Raw genomic sequence first — 15,214 nt, forward strand, 5'->3', positions numbered from 1 at the left:
TTCTCAGTCCTTGAAGATCGTTGCAGGCGACACCGCAGAGTGCCCCAAGAGAATATTACACTGCTGATGCAGTTTGTCATCAAAGGCTGTAGTATGACGGTACAATTATTGAAATACTCTATCATCTTACCATCCCATCTAGTACACCAACAAAGCTTTCAAAATTGTTGATCAAAACAGGAAGCTAATCACTTGCCACTTTAATATATGACCCAAGTATAAGTCACGTACCCAGACCTTCCATGGCCAAGTGGTTCGGTTACACTTATACGGTAGGATCTGGGTACGAGATTAGCCCAATATTAAAAATCCGAAAGTCTGGAGATCGAATTCTTTTTCGCATAATTTCCCACTAGCGTCACTGAGAATTCCGCACACGCTGGTTCAATAATCTTGGACCGTATACTTTCACTCGATTCAGGCTTTATTTGTCGAAAATTCAGCATTACACGTACCGTCCAACTATCTATCTATTCCATTCCAAACTAACCTAGGGTTACAAAAATCGCTGCATTTATTAGCTCCACACCCAGTTAACTAATTCCATGTGGGATTCAAGCCTTGCTCACGTTCTACAACGATTCGCGGGTACTAATTTCCTATCAAACATGGGTTTACTTGACAATCATGCTGCTATGTTCCTACGCGCTTAATGCCCTGGAAATACCTAATTCGATACATCTCTGTCGGCGGAACTTATTTGATTATCCTAGTAGAATGTAACGTGGAACACTTCACTTTAACGTTAGAAAAATTCAACCTTAACGGTAACGAAATTACAACTTGCTTAATACACAATTATAAATATGATAAAACAAGGGAATCAATTTTGAGCGTAGAAACGCTTCACGACACACTTTTAATTATTCCATGATATATTTAGTCGACGACTTAGTTATAAATCTACCATCTTTTCCACAGAGATAAAAAGCAAAAACAAGGAAAAGTAAGGGCCCATCAATATGATCTCGGGTTCCCGAGATAATCCTCCCTTCTCACGTTTTACCCTGGACGAGCTAACTTTTCGCTTTTTTTTTTTTTTTGAAAAATCAAACCAACCTTTTATATGACGAACTTGTCTCGAGAGGCGAGACAACAGGGAAGGGTAAGCATGAGGTCTCGCCTCGGGAGATAGCGTGACCCTGTCAGGCGGAACACCTTTTCCTCACTTCGGCTCGCCTGCCCGAGACGAGACGGCTCAAATTGTCTTCTGCGGTCCGCCATTTCAACATGTCACTTGCCTAACCGTTCGAGGGAGACTGGTTAGAGGACAGTTGTTGTAACCCACAACACCATAAAAACGTTCCGTAAAGTTGTCTCGCGGGAAGGTTTGTCTTGGGTACCCGCGACTATGTAAATGTGGCTTAAGTTTAGTTAGTGCCTCGCTGTAAGAAAAATCACCTTGTCAAACAATACAGGAAAATAATATTTCGGGAAATTGCCCCTCCTTAGTGGTGGTGGCATTACTGACATCGTTGACATTTGTAAATGTAAATCTCGCTATGGGAAGTATATATTGGATGATGGCAGTTCCATTTCTCCCGACCCAAGATTGCGGACCATGAATGATCGCTTTAAATTCATAGTCTGTATTTTTCTTGACATAAATTGGAGCGTGGAACATAAGTTCACATCCGAAATAGAAATCACATTTGTATGGTATATACGTGCATTGAACAGTTTCCGATACGACCTCTTCAGGGAAAGTTTGGCCACTTTCTTTTAACTCCACAGTGATGGAGTAGCTATTGTTATCGCTTCCAAACAAGCCGACACCATGTACAATAATATCTCTGTCCACACGAAAAAGGAGTCGATCGTTGTTTCCCCCGTTAACTCTGTTTCTTCCATCTAGTAGTGATCTAAATCTGCGACAATGATAAATCCTATGATCGCTGAATCCTGTTCGTTTGGAATCCAAAAATCCCAGTGAAGACGCGGGCTGGGCGTAATTGTAATATTTGAAAAATCTAGCGACTTCCTGAGTTGTAAGTATTTCACTAACAAGAACAATTCTGGCAAATTCAGCTTGTCTTATAAGAGGAAAGCGTATTCCTCTCACGATGGACTCTCCAAGAATTCTTCTTTTCACTTTGCCGTTTTTTGATAATCCTTGTCTCTCACATTCCTTTGCCGCCCAGAGATTGACTGCTTGGAACAAATTCAACTCTTTAATAGCCAAGCTATCCCTTTGGACAACTGCTTCAAGTAAGGATCTCTCAATTGTCTTAAAAGCCTCCGATCTCAAGGCTTGCTCTGTTTGATTATCAACCACGTCCCAACATTCCTCTACCAACTCTTTCTCTTCATATATCAGAGCCGAGGGTAGAACGTTGAACACATTTGATGAATCCACGTTTTCTTGCAAATAAGTCACGCATATATCAGCCAGTGCAGGCACTATATATTTATTCGCTAAATACAGCACCCCCATCACATTATTTCCGTTTAAGTTGGCTTCGTCGCTGTACATGTAGCGAAACAGCTCCAGCAGACTCTCGTACTCACAGTCAGGCAGTTCAATGGTGTCTGTACGCTCCGCTAGCACATTGTGAAACATTGCCTCAAACACAGGACTGCTGATCGACAGTATGAACTTGTGAGCTGGAATCTGTCGTTTAATTTTACTTTCTCCTACAGTCTTAGGCACAATAAACTTCACGTCGCTGTAGAGATCGTTGTTAAACATATACTCGGTTCTTTCGTTGATGTTGGGTCGTGATGGTTGCCAGTTTCCCTTGGCGTGAGACATGACGTTTGAAGCAAGAGATCGAGGTATAAAAAGCGAAGGTAAAATTTTAAAAGACGTGTTCCTTTTAACAAACTGCGTGTGTTCATCTCAGACATCTGTCTTTGACACAAATTTACATCTCATCACTATGCTGGATACACATATGTTATTTACCGTGTGGGAAGTCCGTATGGCAAACTATTGTATGCGAGGTCCGAAAATAACTTCTGATTTTTTTTTTCCGCTTTGCTGCGGAATGGCGCGGAAAAATTCCGGATAGTGGTCCATAGTGTAAAAAGCTGGTTACGATCGCACGTTTAACCAATCACATTCGAGGATCTAAGATGGGGGTGATATGCAGAGGATTATGGGGGGATCACATGGTTTTTAGGGGGAACGGACTGGGGAGCAGTCGTCGCCAACAGAGTACAAGGGGGGGAGGACTGTAGAAAATTGACTGCCAATGAAATGCCATTGAGGGGGATCATAGGATATTACTGAGCTTAGGGGGGGGTCAGGTAAATGTTATCGTGATATAACTAACACTCCTCCCCCTTCCCCAACAGGCGGTAAAGAATGGCCTGTTCTTAAAGCATCACTTGATTGTTGTCATTTTCAGGATTTTTGTCGTACTTGCCACAATGGTATTCATTCAGCTAACATGGGCCGGTATTTGGGAGGAATGGGGAGTCACATGTGACCGTGAACCACAGATGTTTAAAATCTGATGGAAAGAAAGACGTCACAATTCAAAAATGTCGAGGAACATACCACTCCTGAAGTAGAATTTTCATGGCTTCCCTCCGGTACAGAATGGTGTGTGAGTGTTGCAAGAGTACGGGGTACACAGAACAATCTACGCATTGTCCTAATGGGAAAGCGGAGAGAGTTCGTCACGTTAACAATGGCTCGTGCTACGAGTGTTACACGGCGAGATGAAATGCGTGAACGGTGCTCGGAAAAAATCAAGGAGTACGAGCGCTATGAGGGCGTAGAGGTGCATCTTTTGTTGTGGTAGATCGCATGCTAGAAATGCCTTAACAAACTAAATAAATTCGTACGTCTCCAGCTTCATATCCTCTCTCTCTCGCATGTTTTTCTCTTATGATTTTTTTGTGAAAACGTAAGTGAAGGGTGATTTTGATAGTTAATTTTGAACCCCCCCCCCCCCCCCCCTTGGTAAACACCCCTGAATCCGCCCCTGGATCATCACGGTATGATCCCAGGCGCCACATGTTTCCAACAAATGAAAAAAAATAAAAGTCTAAACAAACAACAAGAACAAAATCAAATGAGGACAAATTCCCAAGAATTCTATTACTTTATTTCTCCTTTCAGTGAAAGCTCAGACTGAATCGGTGACTTCAAAACACTAAGTTGTGAGAAATAATAACCCATCGAACTTGAGTTACAATTTATGCGATCTATGGATTAACTTTTCTTTAAATTTCCAGTGGCCCCAATTCCACCATGATATTCACCAAAATGCAATGCGCGCTTAACGTTTAAGAAGAGGCGAACACGTAGCACTTAATTAGCTTTTCTAAACCAGAGCTCGATCTATCCGAGATGTTTTTCAGTATCTTTCCGGCATATTCTCCGCGGCCTCCAGTTATATACGAAACACATAGGAATCGCTAGGAAGAAAGTAAAAAAAACCACGGTTAGGACATAAAGCATGATCTCAATTTTTTCACAAAGCTAAAAGGTTAGACCCACCGTTTTTCGCATCACAGTCTTCGATCCCCCGAAGGGAAGCGACTGGCAATCGGGCCCATCAAAAGTTCTAAATTCTCCAAGTTAAATCAAAACAATAGAGGGAAAGGGCAGAAATTGGGGGGAGTGGTGACAAGCTGGTGTCATGGGTAAAAGACGAGTTGGATCCAGTATAGTGTTTATCTCATTAAGAATTTATAAGGCATGAAGAGATTTGAGAGAGATTAGGTACTTTCGATGTTATGCCATGGAAAACTTAAATCAAAACCACTGAAAACTGAAGCAACGAATCTTGTAACATTAACATCTCACCTATGAGTGATGTAACGAACCCAGCGAAAGAGGCTGCAAGCTTTCTCTCGATCCTGTACGCGCACATATCGGATTTGGAGACCGGAGCATATATGCATTGGTATTTCGAAGTCCAAACTGAAATACAGAGAGAAATGTTTCAAGACAATACATATAAGTGGGTGATAATGTCATGAAATACTTATGTAAAAAACTGTCCCTGAGATAACTCAAACTTATACAATGCTGACCTTACGGGGCCGACTTCTTTCCGTGAAGATTTTCGTATTTCACTCATATGCGCCTACGAAACAGAAAGACACTAAATTCAGACACTTTGAAAATCAATTGGCTAAAACAAAAATTTTAGCAGCTGTAAATTGCCTACTGCTCGTTAACATTTAATTGCTTTCATTCTTTTCCCACACTTTCCAAACGCTCTGCGTGTCCCCGCGTTTTACAAAGGCCATATATTTTCCCGCCCTTGGCAAACGTTACAAAATTTCCCGCACTTTCCAAACGCTGCATGTTTTCCCGCGCTTTCTAAACGCTACCCTTTTCCCAGCGCTTTTCAAACGCCACACTATTCCTCTCTCTCCTCAGCTAAACCTTAATCTGAACATTTACTTTTGCGAACATTGTTGAGAGGGCCGAAAGCTTACACAGGAAGGACATCATTTTACTCAATCAACCCTCTTAAGGAGAGAGCCTGTGGCCTACTGATTGCGTAAAACCATGATTTGAGTTCGATCTCGTCTAAATTACCGGCCACATATGTTTCCTCGCGTTTTCTAAATACTCCATGCCTCCCTGCGCTTTCCGAACACCACACTTTTCCCGCGCTTTCCAAAGACCACACTTTTTCCCGCCCTTTCCAAAGACCACACTTTTTCCCGCCCTTTCCAAAGACCATACTTTTCCCCGCTTTTTCCAAAGACCACACTTTTTCCAGCGCTTTCCAAACACACACTTTTCCCGCACTTTCAAGAGGGGATATGTTTCCCTGCGTTTTCTAAATGCTATATGTCTCCCGCTCTTTCCGTGCGCTTTAAAACTGCTAAATGTTTTCTAACGTTTGCAGAATGTTACAAGTTTTCTCACACGGCTCCGATCGTACACTGTTCCATTAGAAAGCCAACTAATCAAAAAAGTTTCCGGGAACGACGGCTTACTAAGTTTCAAAAGACGATGGTAAGGAATTCAAACAGTAACCTTAATAGACGCTGATAATTCCGACCCTCCTTGAAGTTTCTTAATATTCCAGTACCAGGCTTTTTCGGATGACTTGAACTCTCCTGTTTGTGTCCCGGATGTTATGTGATGTGAAACACTGTTGGAAAATGGAAGAACAAAAATAGCAGAAAATGTCACATCACAAAATAAAAACTCCAAACGGCTTAATATTCCAAACAAAGGGGTAACAAATTTACGCGAACGAAAGCTCAAAAACAACCAAAACTCCGCGTAAACAAACAAAAAGTAGGCGAAAAATGTCCACGTCAGTTTCCAATGTCAAGGTTAGAGTTCTTTGACGTGTTGGCTTATTTGTGGAATCACGCATGCCACGCGTGAGTACAAAAATAATACAAAGGGGGGAAAGGAAGGGAAAAATTGTTACTTGAAATTTTAAAAAGAAAGAGATTTTCTTTATCTGATGCATATCACACTTCGAGCGTTGATATGGTTTGAAATTTTTTAGGACAATACCGCTATTGTCTGTCATCCTCCAGAGCGGCCGAGTTGTTTAAAAGACGATTTATTAACCCGGGGGTTGCTGTAAATTTTCAATTTAATTTTAAAACCTTTCTAACGGATGGTTTAAACCGCGCTCAGCAAGGTTCGAGTTCAGGCGAGAATTTTTCAGTGAAAGAACTTTGCCCAAGGGTGAAATTACACGGATGATTTTTACAGAATCATATCAATTCCTAACAATATCACCATACCTGTCTGTTAACTTTGGTACCGGTAACTTCACAACAATGTTGTTGGCGCAACTAAGAATAAACAAAGGGATATAGTAACGGAACCACACTTTTTTGTGGGGGAGGGGAGGGGGGACGCGCTTATAGCTTTACGGAAGTAATGAGTACAACATTTTCTTATCATTCTTTACGGACTAAAACTGTACACTGGCCGTTGGAAGTGAAAATCCTATTTCGAAACAAAAACATGCATATGATCACACACAAAGTTTTTAGAAGTGTTCCCCCCTGTTTCAAATTTTCACGTTTGGTTCTGCGTTATAAACGTGAGTTGGAAAACTTCGTTCCATCAGGCGTATTCCTCTTTTCTTACTAACAAGGGAATATTAGTTTCAAGGTCACAACTTTCAGGATTTGGTTGCATGATATTTTCAAAACAAATAATAATACGGTTTATTGCAAAAGAAGGCTGAAATACGCAACCTTACAATCGTTATAATCAGATGAGCATGCGTCTTAGACAAAACTATGTTGTCGGTACGAAAAGGCATACCAAAGAAAAATCAGAATCTAAGTTTCTTTCCGCGTTTAATCAAATATTCCTTTGATGTTCATTTTACCTTGAGGAAGGCACATTGCATCTCAACTTGAGTGCGACTTCAAGAATTCTACTCAGAAACAACAAGAAATGTTAGCAACCGATATAGATCTAAAGCCACGGTCAATCTGGTATCTCTCTACTATAAACAGGTCGGCCAACAGTCCAAGAATCGAAAATGTTTCGATTTCACGACGACTTACGTTTACGATGTTTCGTGTAGGGAACGATCAAGTTCGAAGACCCTCGAAGATTTGCGAGGATTCATTACCAGCTAAGGGTTTTACAGATTAGAAGGAAACATAACAAAACATGCAAAACATACTTTGAATCTTCATTTTCCTCGACAAAGGCAATCAAGGTAAAAGGAAGATTTGACTGGTTGGCCTCTGAAAGTCGGTATTTCATAACAACAAACTGTAGAGAGAGAACACAAGTTAGTATTCGTAACAAGAATAACAAACTTTGAAATATGCTCTGAAAGCACTTTTGGCTGACTGGACATGCTGCAGGAAATAAGCATGGTTTCAGTAGCCTGCATAGCAGGCGCAATTTTGGCGAGCGAGTACTCAGTATTTCCTAACCAAAAATTGTGGCCGCCATGTTTGTTTTAAATGTCAGCAGAAGGCTGGGGTGAGAAAGAAATTTGTACCAAGAGGGCGGTCGCCTGTCAAAAATAAGGAAAGGGGTAAGGGTGGGGTAGTAAAGATTTTGCCCTTCGCTGCCCCCACCCTCCACCCCCTACCCCCCACCGCCTCTATCTCCAAATCAAACAGGGATGGTTGAATAAACGATCGCGAGCTTCTTAACGTTAATTGCCCTAGTAAGAAGCTTTCACCGCAGGCTATGGTTTCTGTAGCTTGAATCAACCATGAACATTGCTACTCCTCCCAGGGATTTCAATAAATTTTTCTATACGTTAATTGTTTTAAAAACAATAACAACAATGATAAATAAAATCAAAACAGTTCCAGACCTCTCCTTCTGGTGGATTCACTAGAAGTGTTCGTGTTGATTCAAAGTTGGTTAAGTCGACAGACTCATGAAACGTACAGTCGTCCAGCCTCAATGCTACACTGTCAACTAAAGAGAGAAACAGGAAAAGTATAGCGTGGAAAACAAACCTTTTCAAATTAAGGCATACAAATTTATTAAATACGAAAATAAATTCTTATAATATGGATTGCTGTGTTCCCATAATGATTCCATACCAAAGATTAGATGAGCGTTATAACTCAGGCACCGATTCGCCAAACTCAACCTGTGACATTTCATTGGTTAACAAAGCTGAACCTGTCATGAATCGACTTAAAAGGAAATATGGGCGGGAACAAAACAACGCATGGCTGAAGCGAGTTCAGCTTTTCGCTGTTGTTGCTGTAGTTCCCGTTGTGATATCCCACATTGTTTCTGGTTTCTAAATTTTCCATTACCTCTGGAAACCACATCAGACTTTCCAACAAAGAAATCGTCATTTAACATGATCTTTACTTCTGGAGAACCAGCCACAAAGTTTTTCATCAGAATGCATCCATCAATTTCACTCCTTAAAATGTTCCCCTTGAAGAAAAAAACAAATTTAATGGTCACACGGACAATATGCTCTTACTTGTGAGACAAATAGAGAATAACACATGGGCGCGCGTAGATAAGATTTCTCTTCAAGTGTTTAGCTCGATATCTCACGAGTGAGCGCAGTAAACGAGTGAACTATCGAGTTGGACACGAGAAGAGAAATTCCAAATCTGCAAGCAACCTTATAATATTTTGTTTATTTGTTTTTTTTAACACCATAGGCCTTTACTGACATGAAAATTCGAAAAACTACCATAGATTAAGAATGGTGATCGCTTTGTCTGTCATTCATTAACTCGACAGAGTGATGAGAAAGACGAGCAACGCATCAGCAGCTGTTTGCCGATATCAAACACACGTAAAATATTATTGTAGTTTTACACGTGTGCATTAACGGCTTTTCTCAAGGCTGGAAATCTTTGTGAAACACCGCAGTTTATATGACAAATCAATTTCTTCGTACGCGGCTGTTTACAAAACCCTTTTGCAACCATGAATGGCTTCCGCATGTTGCTTTGTCCCAAAGAATATAGATTTTCAAGCATTTTTATTGATTTTTACTGATGTTGTGGTGTAAAGCATTATTGTCGGGAAAAATTACTTACATTTGTACCAACCAATACTGTAAGCCTTTCTAACAAATCCAAAAATACTTCCCGTTTCTTTCCTCTCTGTGTAAACATGGACAAGAATAGTTGCAATCATTGTTATTTTGGATCAACAGCAGATTGGAATAAGAGTTGGCTGTATTAAACATATTTGCATGATAAACCTAACATATGGTCTGGGTTATTTTCAGAATATCATTATGTAAAAGAGTGGGGGTCTGCATAAATTTCACTAGCTTTTCCCTAAGTGGCTGCAAGGGTTTAATAAGCAGCTGTGGCCAGAAATCCATAAGGAAGTGTCTTTCACCATAGCCCTTCTAGATGGGCATATTGCCTCTACCCTTGTTGAGTCTAACTAGGAGAATTGTCTCACTTACCTGTATCATCTTTGGAAGAACCACAGGCTTATTAGCAGCAGTACTTGGCAGAGACATCTTATCAGTACCATACTGTCAAAAAAAAAGGATGCCCTCAGGGGAAAAAGACTCATAGAACAAAATTTACAACATGGTTGGCTGCATCAACAATTCAGATGCTTAGGATCAAATGCTCTGTTCCCCTACAGGAATTGCAAGTTCTTACTACTACTCTTCCAGTACACTGCCACAGTGGTTCCTCTGATCTTGTGGCTACCTCAGGGACATTACATACATATGCCTTGAGATTCTCTGTTGACGTAACCTGGACATACCCAAAATCCTGCAAAGGAGAAGTAAATGATGATGAAAATCTTGAAAGCAGGCAAGATTGCCACTATTAGAACTTTTCAAAGCACAATAATGAAAGTTAATGGAAATAGAAGAACTGTACAATTATCTAGTGTTAAACATTTTCTGGGTTACATCGAGTTTTCTTTCACTGTACTCAGTGAGTTCTCTAGAAAACTTGCAACATCCTCTGAGCCCTTTACACCCTAACATCAGTATGCATATTCTCCATACTGTTCTCTATACATTTCTTAAGGTGCTGACAAGGAGAATTTGTTTAACAATCAAGAGCTTCTTAGCTTGTTGATCATTTCCTTTACTCTCATGGCCTTACTGAGTAATTCAGGGGTAATATTGTAGGAGAAATTAAATGCTGGTCACTCTTAGGGGATAGTAGGGTAAACCAATCATAAGCAAAACTAAAATTAAAAGAGAGGTGGTAATATTTATCTAATATCATGCTTTAGTCAATTTTCTTGTAAGTGCTGTTAATCAAGTTCTTGTTAGCTCAGTGTGATATTTACTTCAATTTACTTTGATTTAAAATTGTAATTACAGTACATTATCAAAGGTTTTGGTTTCACAAAACTCAATTCAAATGCACTCTGTCTGATTCCACTATTTGACAATGTATACATAATATTTCCTCTTTGTTCTATAACCCTTTTATTTACAAGCAAGACCTCAAAACCAATTCTCCAAACTCTTTTTGAAATACAGTAAACTCTCTCATAGGTGGACATCCTCAGGAATTGGACAAAAATGTCAATTAGAGGAACTGTCTGCCTTTGAAGATGATTCTCACAAGGGGAAAACAAAGAAACAGTGGTCAGATGTTTGCTTACTAGAGAGTGTTATACTGGACTCTTGTTGCTTTCAAATTAATCAACAGCTTGCTTCACCATTGGCAAATTTTCTGTCAAAGGTTGTCTTTTGTTGATTTGCACATTGAAGGAAAATTTTTTTGCCAATAGTCAATTATTATTGGTGGGATGTGCACTTACAAGAGAGTGTAAACAAAAGCAAAATCCAATGTTCATTTAAAAAAGTGTCCACGACAGCTTACAATAGAGTGTCCACTCACAGAAATGCGTAAATACAGAGTTAAACTGGAAAGCAAAAATGGGAATTTGAATATTTTTTGTAAGTAGAAGTGTCTGCTTACAAAAGTGTCTGGTAGAAAAGAATTAACTGTTTTAGCCCAGAGAATTTGGTGTTTAATCAAACAATATTCCATTGTTGATATTTTTTCTTTTTTCCCAGTACCTCTCTGTTAGAAAATGTGGTATTATTGTAAGGAGAAATTCCTTTTTAATCGCTACTAAGAGTGAAAGAAAGATGCAGCTTACCAATACTTCATCCAGCAACTCGTAAATAAGAGGGAAATTACATTTGATTGCTTCTTCATCAAGAACACCACAGTAATCCTTGCAAAGATCTGAAATTCTACAAAAACATTTATTTCCAGTTAACCCTTTAACTTTCAAGATCTAATTGTTAATTCTCAACTTGAGGTGCTACACATTTCCTTGTAAATTATTTACAAGAATTTGGTGTTTGGTCAAGACAAGTTGACTCATTGCTGATAAGTTTAAGTATTCTCTTTACCTGTTTGCTGGATAAGGTATGGATGTTATAGGAAGAAGTAACTTGTTAATCACTTCTGGGTATTGAAGGATACTAAGGACAAACAGTACTCTCAGCAGAATAACAAACACAGCTACACTATCGCCGAACCCTCTATGTTTTCACTAGTATCAAGTTGTAAAAGTTGTCCAGTGAAAAATATAAGTTGTCTATCCCACCAAATCCTCTAAAGAGCACAGCCTTGTGATTTTTAAAAACAATTTTTATCTTCCTTTTACTAGGTTTGCTTTATGTATTTGTCTCTCATGTAAACAAATTGTAAATTAAGGTACCAAATGCACAGTCAGTTCAATAAAGTTTTAACCCTTTCACTCCCACAAGTGACCAAGACAGAATTTCTCCTTACAATATCAATACAATATCACACAGGCAGGTGATGAGAATAGAGAAGAATATCAATCATGGGATTATTAGTTGATCCAATACCAAATTCTCTGAACTAACATCATAAGAATTGTATGGCAGATAGTAAGGAGAATTATTAATCAGATCTTGGGAGTGAAAGGGTTAACCATTTTCTATTATACAATAAGCAAATAAGAATTACACACTCAGGAAATTAAGATTGGTTCTTACTTATGATCTATTAAAGGACAGAAGCATAATAGCATCACCATTGTAACTTTTTTGCTTCTTTATTAAATAAAACTAATAGATTCCCTGTAGTCGTGGGTCTGTTCAGATATAGATCACAGACAATGTCAGAATGTGTTTAGAACATCAGTGATACACTTGACTGCACCTCATGAGTCACTTTTTTGTTTTTGTTCTTGATGTCAATTTGTGATGTAGTACTAAACAGATGTACAGCAACCAGGAATCTTTTCAGTTAACCCTTTAACTCCCAAGATCTTATTAGCAATTCTCCTTACTGTCTGCCATATAGTTCTTGTGATGTTAGACTTGAGAATTTGGTATTGGATCAACTAATAATCCCCTGATTAATATCTTCCTTCATTCTCGTCACTTGCCTGCTTGAAATTATATTGATACTTGTTAGGAGCAATTCTGTTTTGGTCACTCATGAGAGTTAAATGGTTAATTTCATAACATAACTTTGTACCTTGTTAGTACTTCAACACCAAAGGCAGGTGAAATATTAAACTTTGTGGTGGAAACAAAGTAGAGTCCATTTCTTTTGATGAAGATAAAGTTGACACTATCAACATTCTGTGGAAGTAATCAAAATCATTACTTTAGTCACTTTCTATGACCCTTTACGCCCTCATGCATGTTGTGCATACTGTTCTGTATACATCTCCTATGGTGCTGCCAAGGAGAATTTGTTGTACCCTTTCACTGCTAAGAATGATTAGCATCTAATTCATCCTTAAAGCAATATTGCTGAATCATTCATCTAGAACATGAGAATTAAGGGAATGATTAACAACTGAAGAAGCAAATTCTTGTTGTCAGTACTAAAAGAATTGCATAGAGAAGACTAAGGAGAAAATGAATACTGATGTTAGAGCTTTTTTAGTTGGTGCAAATTTCCTTTATTCTCATGACCTTATAATGTTTGCTTTGGGGTAATATTATTAGGAGAAATTAGATGCTGGTCACTGTTATGAATCAAAGTAATATATAGATTTAGCCAAGCCTAAAAGCGGAGTTCGCAATTTTTTTTTTTCCCAGTGCACTGACCACTGGACTACTGGATAAAGCCATGGCATTGGCGTGCCTGTGGTATAGTTGACCACACATGTTAAAAGTAGCACCTTGTACGGTTGTACAGTCATACAGTTGTACAACCAAATTTTTTTGGCTTGATGGGTTACTACTATTTTGTATAATTATAGGGCTATGCTCTGCAAGCTCCGCTATTAACACACTCCGCTATTAACACTCTTTCTAAATTTTCTAAAATTTGATAAAAAAAAAAAAAGACTTTACCCTTTAACTCCCAAAATCTGATCGTTAATTCTCTCCTCTAGCCGTTACACATTTCCTCATAAATTAATTAAGAGAAATTGGTATTAAATCAGTGTTCTCCTTTTCAGGCAGTAACCAGTACCATTTACCACCTGTAGTACCTCTTATTACTGTTTAAAATTGCTTAGAATTCTTGAAAATTCAACAGGTGAAAGGATTGCTTTACCGGTTTGAAAATATATATTTTACCTGTCATGCTTAAAATAAGGGAGAACACTGTAGATCAAGATAACAACTTCTACCTGATAAGTTTGAGTATTCTCATTACCTGTTTGCTGGATAATGTATGGTTATTATTGAGGAGAAGTTACATGTTAATCACTACTGGGAGTTAACCTTTTCACTCCCACAAGTGACCAAGACAGAATTTCTCCTTACAATATCAATACAATATCAAGCAGGCAGGTGATGAGAATAGAGATGAATATCAATCATGGGATTATTAGTTGATCCAATACCAAATTCTCTGAACTAATATCATAAGAATTGTATGGCTGATAGTAAGGAGAATTACTAATTAGATCTTGGGAGTGAAAGGGTTAAAGGGTTAAGCTTAGGTTAGGTTTCTTTGGTTTCTTTCCAGTAACTCACAAATATTGGAGGGAGACTTTCCTTGCCAGATTTTATTTTCCTGTAGAAGATGTCTGGGGTTCCTTTCACACCATCCCCTCTGTCTTGAATGAATTAAGGAAAGCTTTACCATGATTACAGAAACATAGACTCCCCGAATCAGTAAGGTACCCTAGTGTCTCATTTCGTATTAATCCCCACCCCCTTCACTCCCCAAAAAACTGACATTTTCCTGCATTGCCCACTGATTTCTTGAGGGTTTATTTGATAAACAGTGCCAGAAGAGCCTTGAGATTTTCAGAACCTTGGAAGGAAATGTGAAAATTTTCTAAGATAGATGTCCCACACATAAATTTAAATGGGCAAAAAATTAAAAATGTACTGATATCAAATATAGATTCAGGAACTCCCTAGTCAACATCGGTCGACAGGAATCGTTGACCGTGAAAAATTGATAAAATCAATTTATCGAGTGTTAATGGAAATCGATGAAATGAGAGAATAGCAAAGAGATCTAACTATCGATTTCAAAGCTTACTTTTCAAAGTGCATTTCACAAGAAAAAAAAAGAAATAACATTTAGGCAAGAGCTTAAACTAGAATCAGACAGTGTAATTAAACCCTAAATCAGCCATATTTGTCAAAAAAAGTTCGGGAAAAGGATACAATCGCGATATACAAGCGTATCTCCTCGAGAACTCAAGATGAAGAAATCAGACAACATGGCGGTATACTTTCTGCGATTAACCGCTGAGTAAGATAACAAATTAATTGTAGGCTCGTAACAATTTTCATCGCTTAGAAATCAGTTCTTTTCTTCGTCATTTCTGACCTATTTTGCTCAGAGACTGAATTTTTTGTGTTTTAACAAGTTTAATTAATATGAAATGCAGAAAAATAGCCTGAATAATCGCTCG

At 38.6% G+C, this 15,214-nt stretch overlaps 2 protein-coding genes across 2 annotated transcripts; both read right to left on the reverse strand.

Moving 5' to 3' along the window:
- Positions 1 to 460: 460 nt before the first annotated feature.
- LOC131792597 (BTB/POZ domain-containing protein 6-like) lies at positions 461 to 2,791 on the reverse strand. The gene has a single exon (XM_059110017.2). It carries the CDS (start codon positions 2,750 to 2,752, stop codon positions 1,406 to 1,408), a length of 1,347 nt encoding a protein of 448 aa, XP_058966000.1. The 5' UTR covers positions 2,753 to 2,791; the 3' UTR covers positions 461 to 1,405.
- A 1,250-nt stretch (positions 2,792 to 4,041) lies between these two features.
- On the reverse strand, positions 4,042 to 15,068 carry LOC131792589 (uncharacterized). The gene is made up of 16 exons (XM_059110009.2): positions 14,964 to 15,068; positions 14,319 to 14,401; positions 12,859 to 12,965; positions 11,498 to 11,594; positions 10,024 to 10,140; positions 9,819 to 9,890; positions 9,439 to 9,504; positions 8,692 to 8,818; positions 8,235 to 8,341; positions 7,584 to 7,675; positions 7,281 to 7,328; positions 6,682 to 6,732; positions 5,951 to 6,068; positions 4,990 to 5,042; positions 4,760 to 4,876; positions 4,042 to 4,368 (listed from the first exon to the last, which is right to left on the reverse strand). The coding sequence occupies exons 1-16, from the start codon at positions 15,019 to 15,021 to the stop codon at positions 4,344 to 4,346; spliced, it is 1,338 nt and encodes a 445-aa protein (XP_058965992.1). The 5' UTR covers positions 15,022 to 15,068; the 3' UTR covers positions 4,042 to 4,343.
- Positions 15,069 to 15,214: the final 146 nt, after the last annotated feature.

This window comes from Pocillopora verrucosa, chromosome 13 (genome assembly GCF_036669915.1).
Source record: "Pocillopora verrucosa isolate sample1 chromosome 13, ASM3666991v2, whole genome shotgun sequence".
NCBI classification, from domain to species: Eukaryota; Metazoa; Cnidaria; class Anthozoa; order Scleractinia; family Pocilloporidae; genus Pocillopora; species Pocillopora verrucosa.

What these genes read in the sequence shown, in the direction of transcription:
- LOC131792597 (XM_059110017.2), bottom strand. Translation starts at nt 2,752, where the DNA reads ATGTCTCACGCCAAGGGAAACTGGCAACCATCACGACCCAACATCAAC.
- LOC131792589 (XM_059110009.2), bottom strand. Translation starts at nt 15,021, where the DNA reads ATGTTGTCTGATTTCTTCATCTTGAGTTCTCGAGGAGATACGCTTGTA. An exon ending in AGTGTACTGGAAGAGTAGTA is followed by an intron (nt 9,891 to 10,023) that starts GTAAGAACTTGC and finishes TTTTTTTGACAG; the next exon opens with TATGGTACTGATAAGATGTC. An exon ending in CAGTATTGGTTGGTACAAAT is followed by an intron (nt 8,819 to 9,438) that starts GTAAGTAATTTT and finishes TTTTTCTTCAAG; the next exon opens with GGGAACATTTTAAGGAGTGA.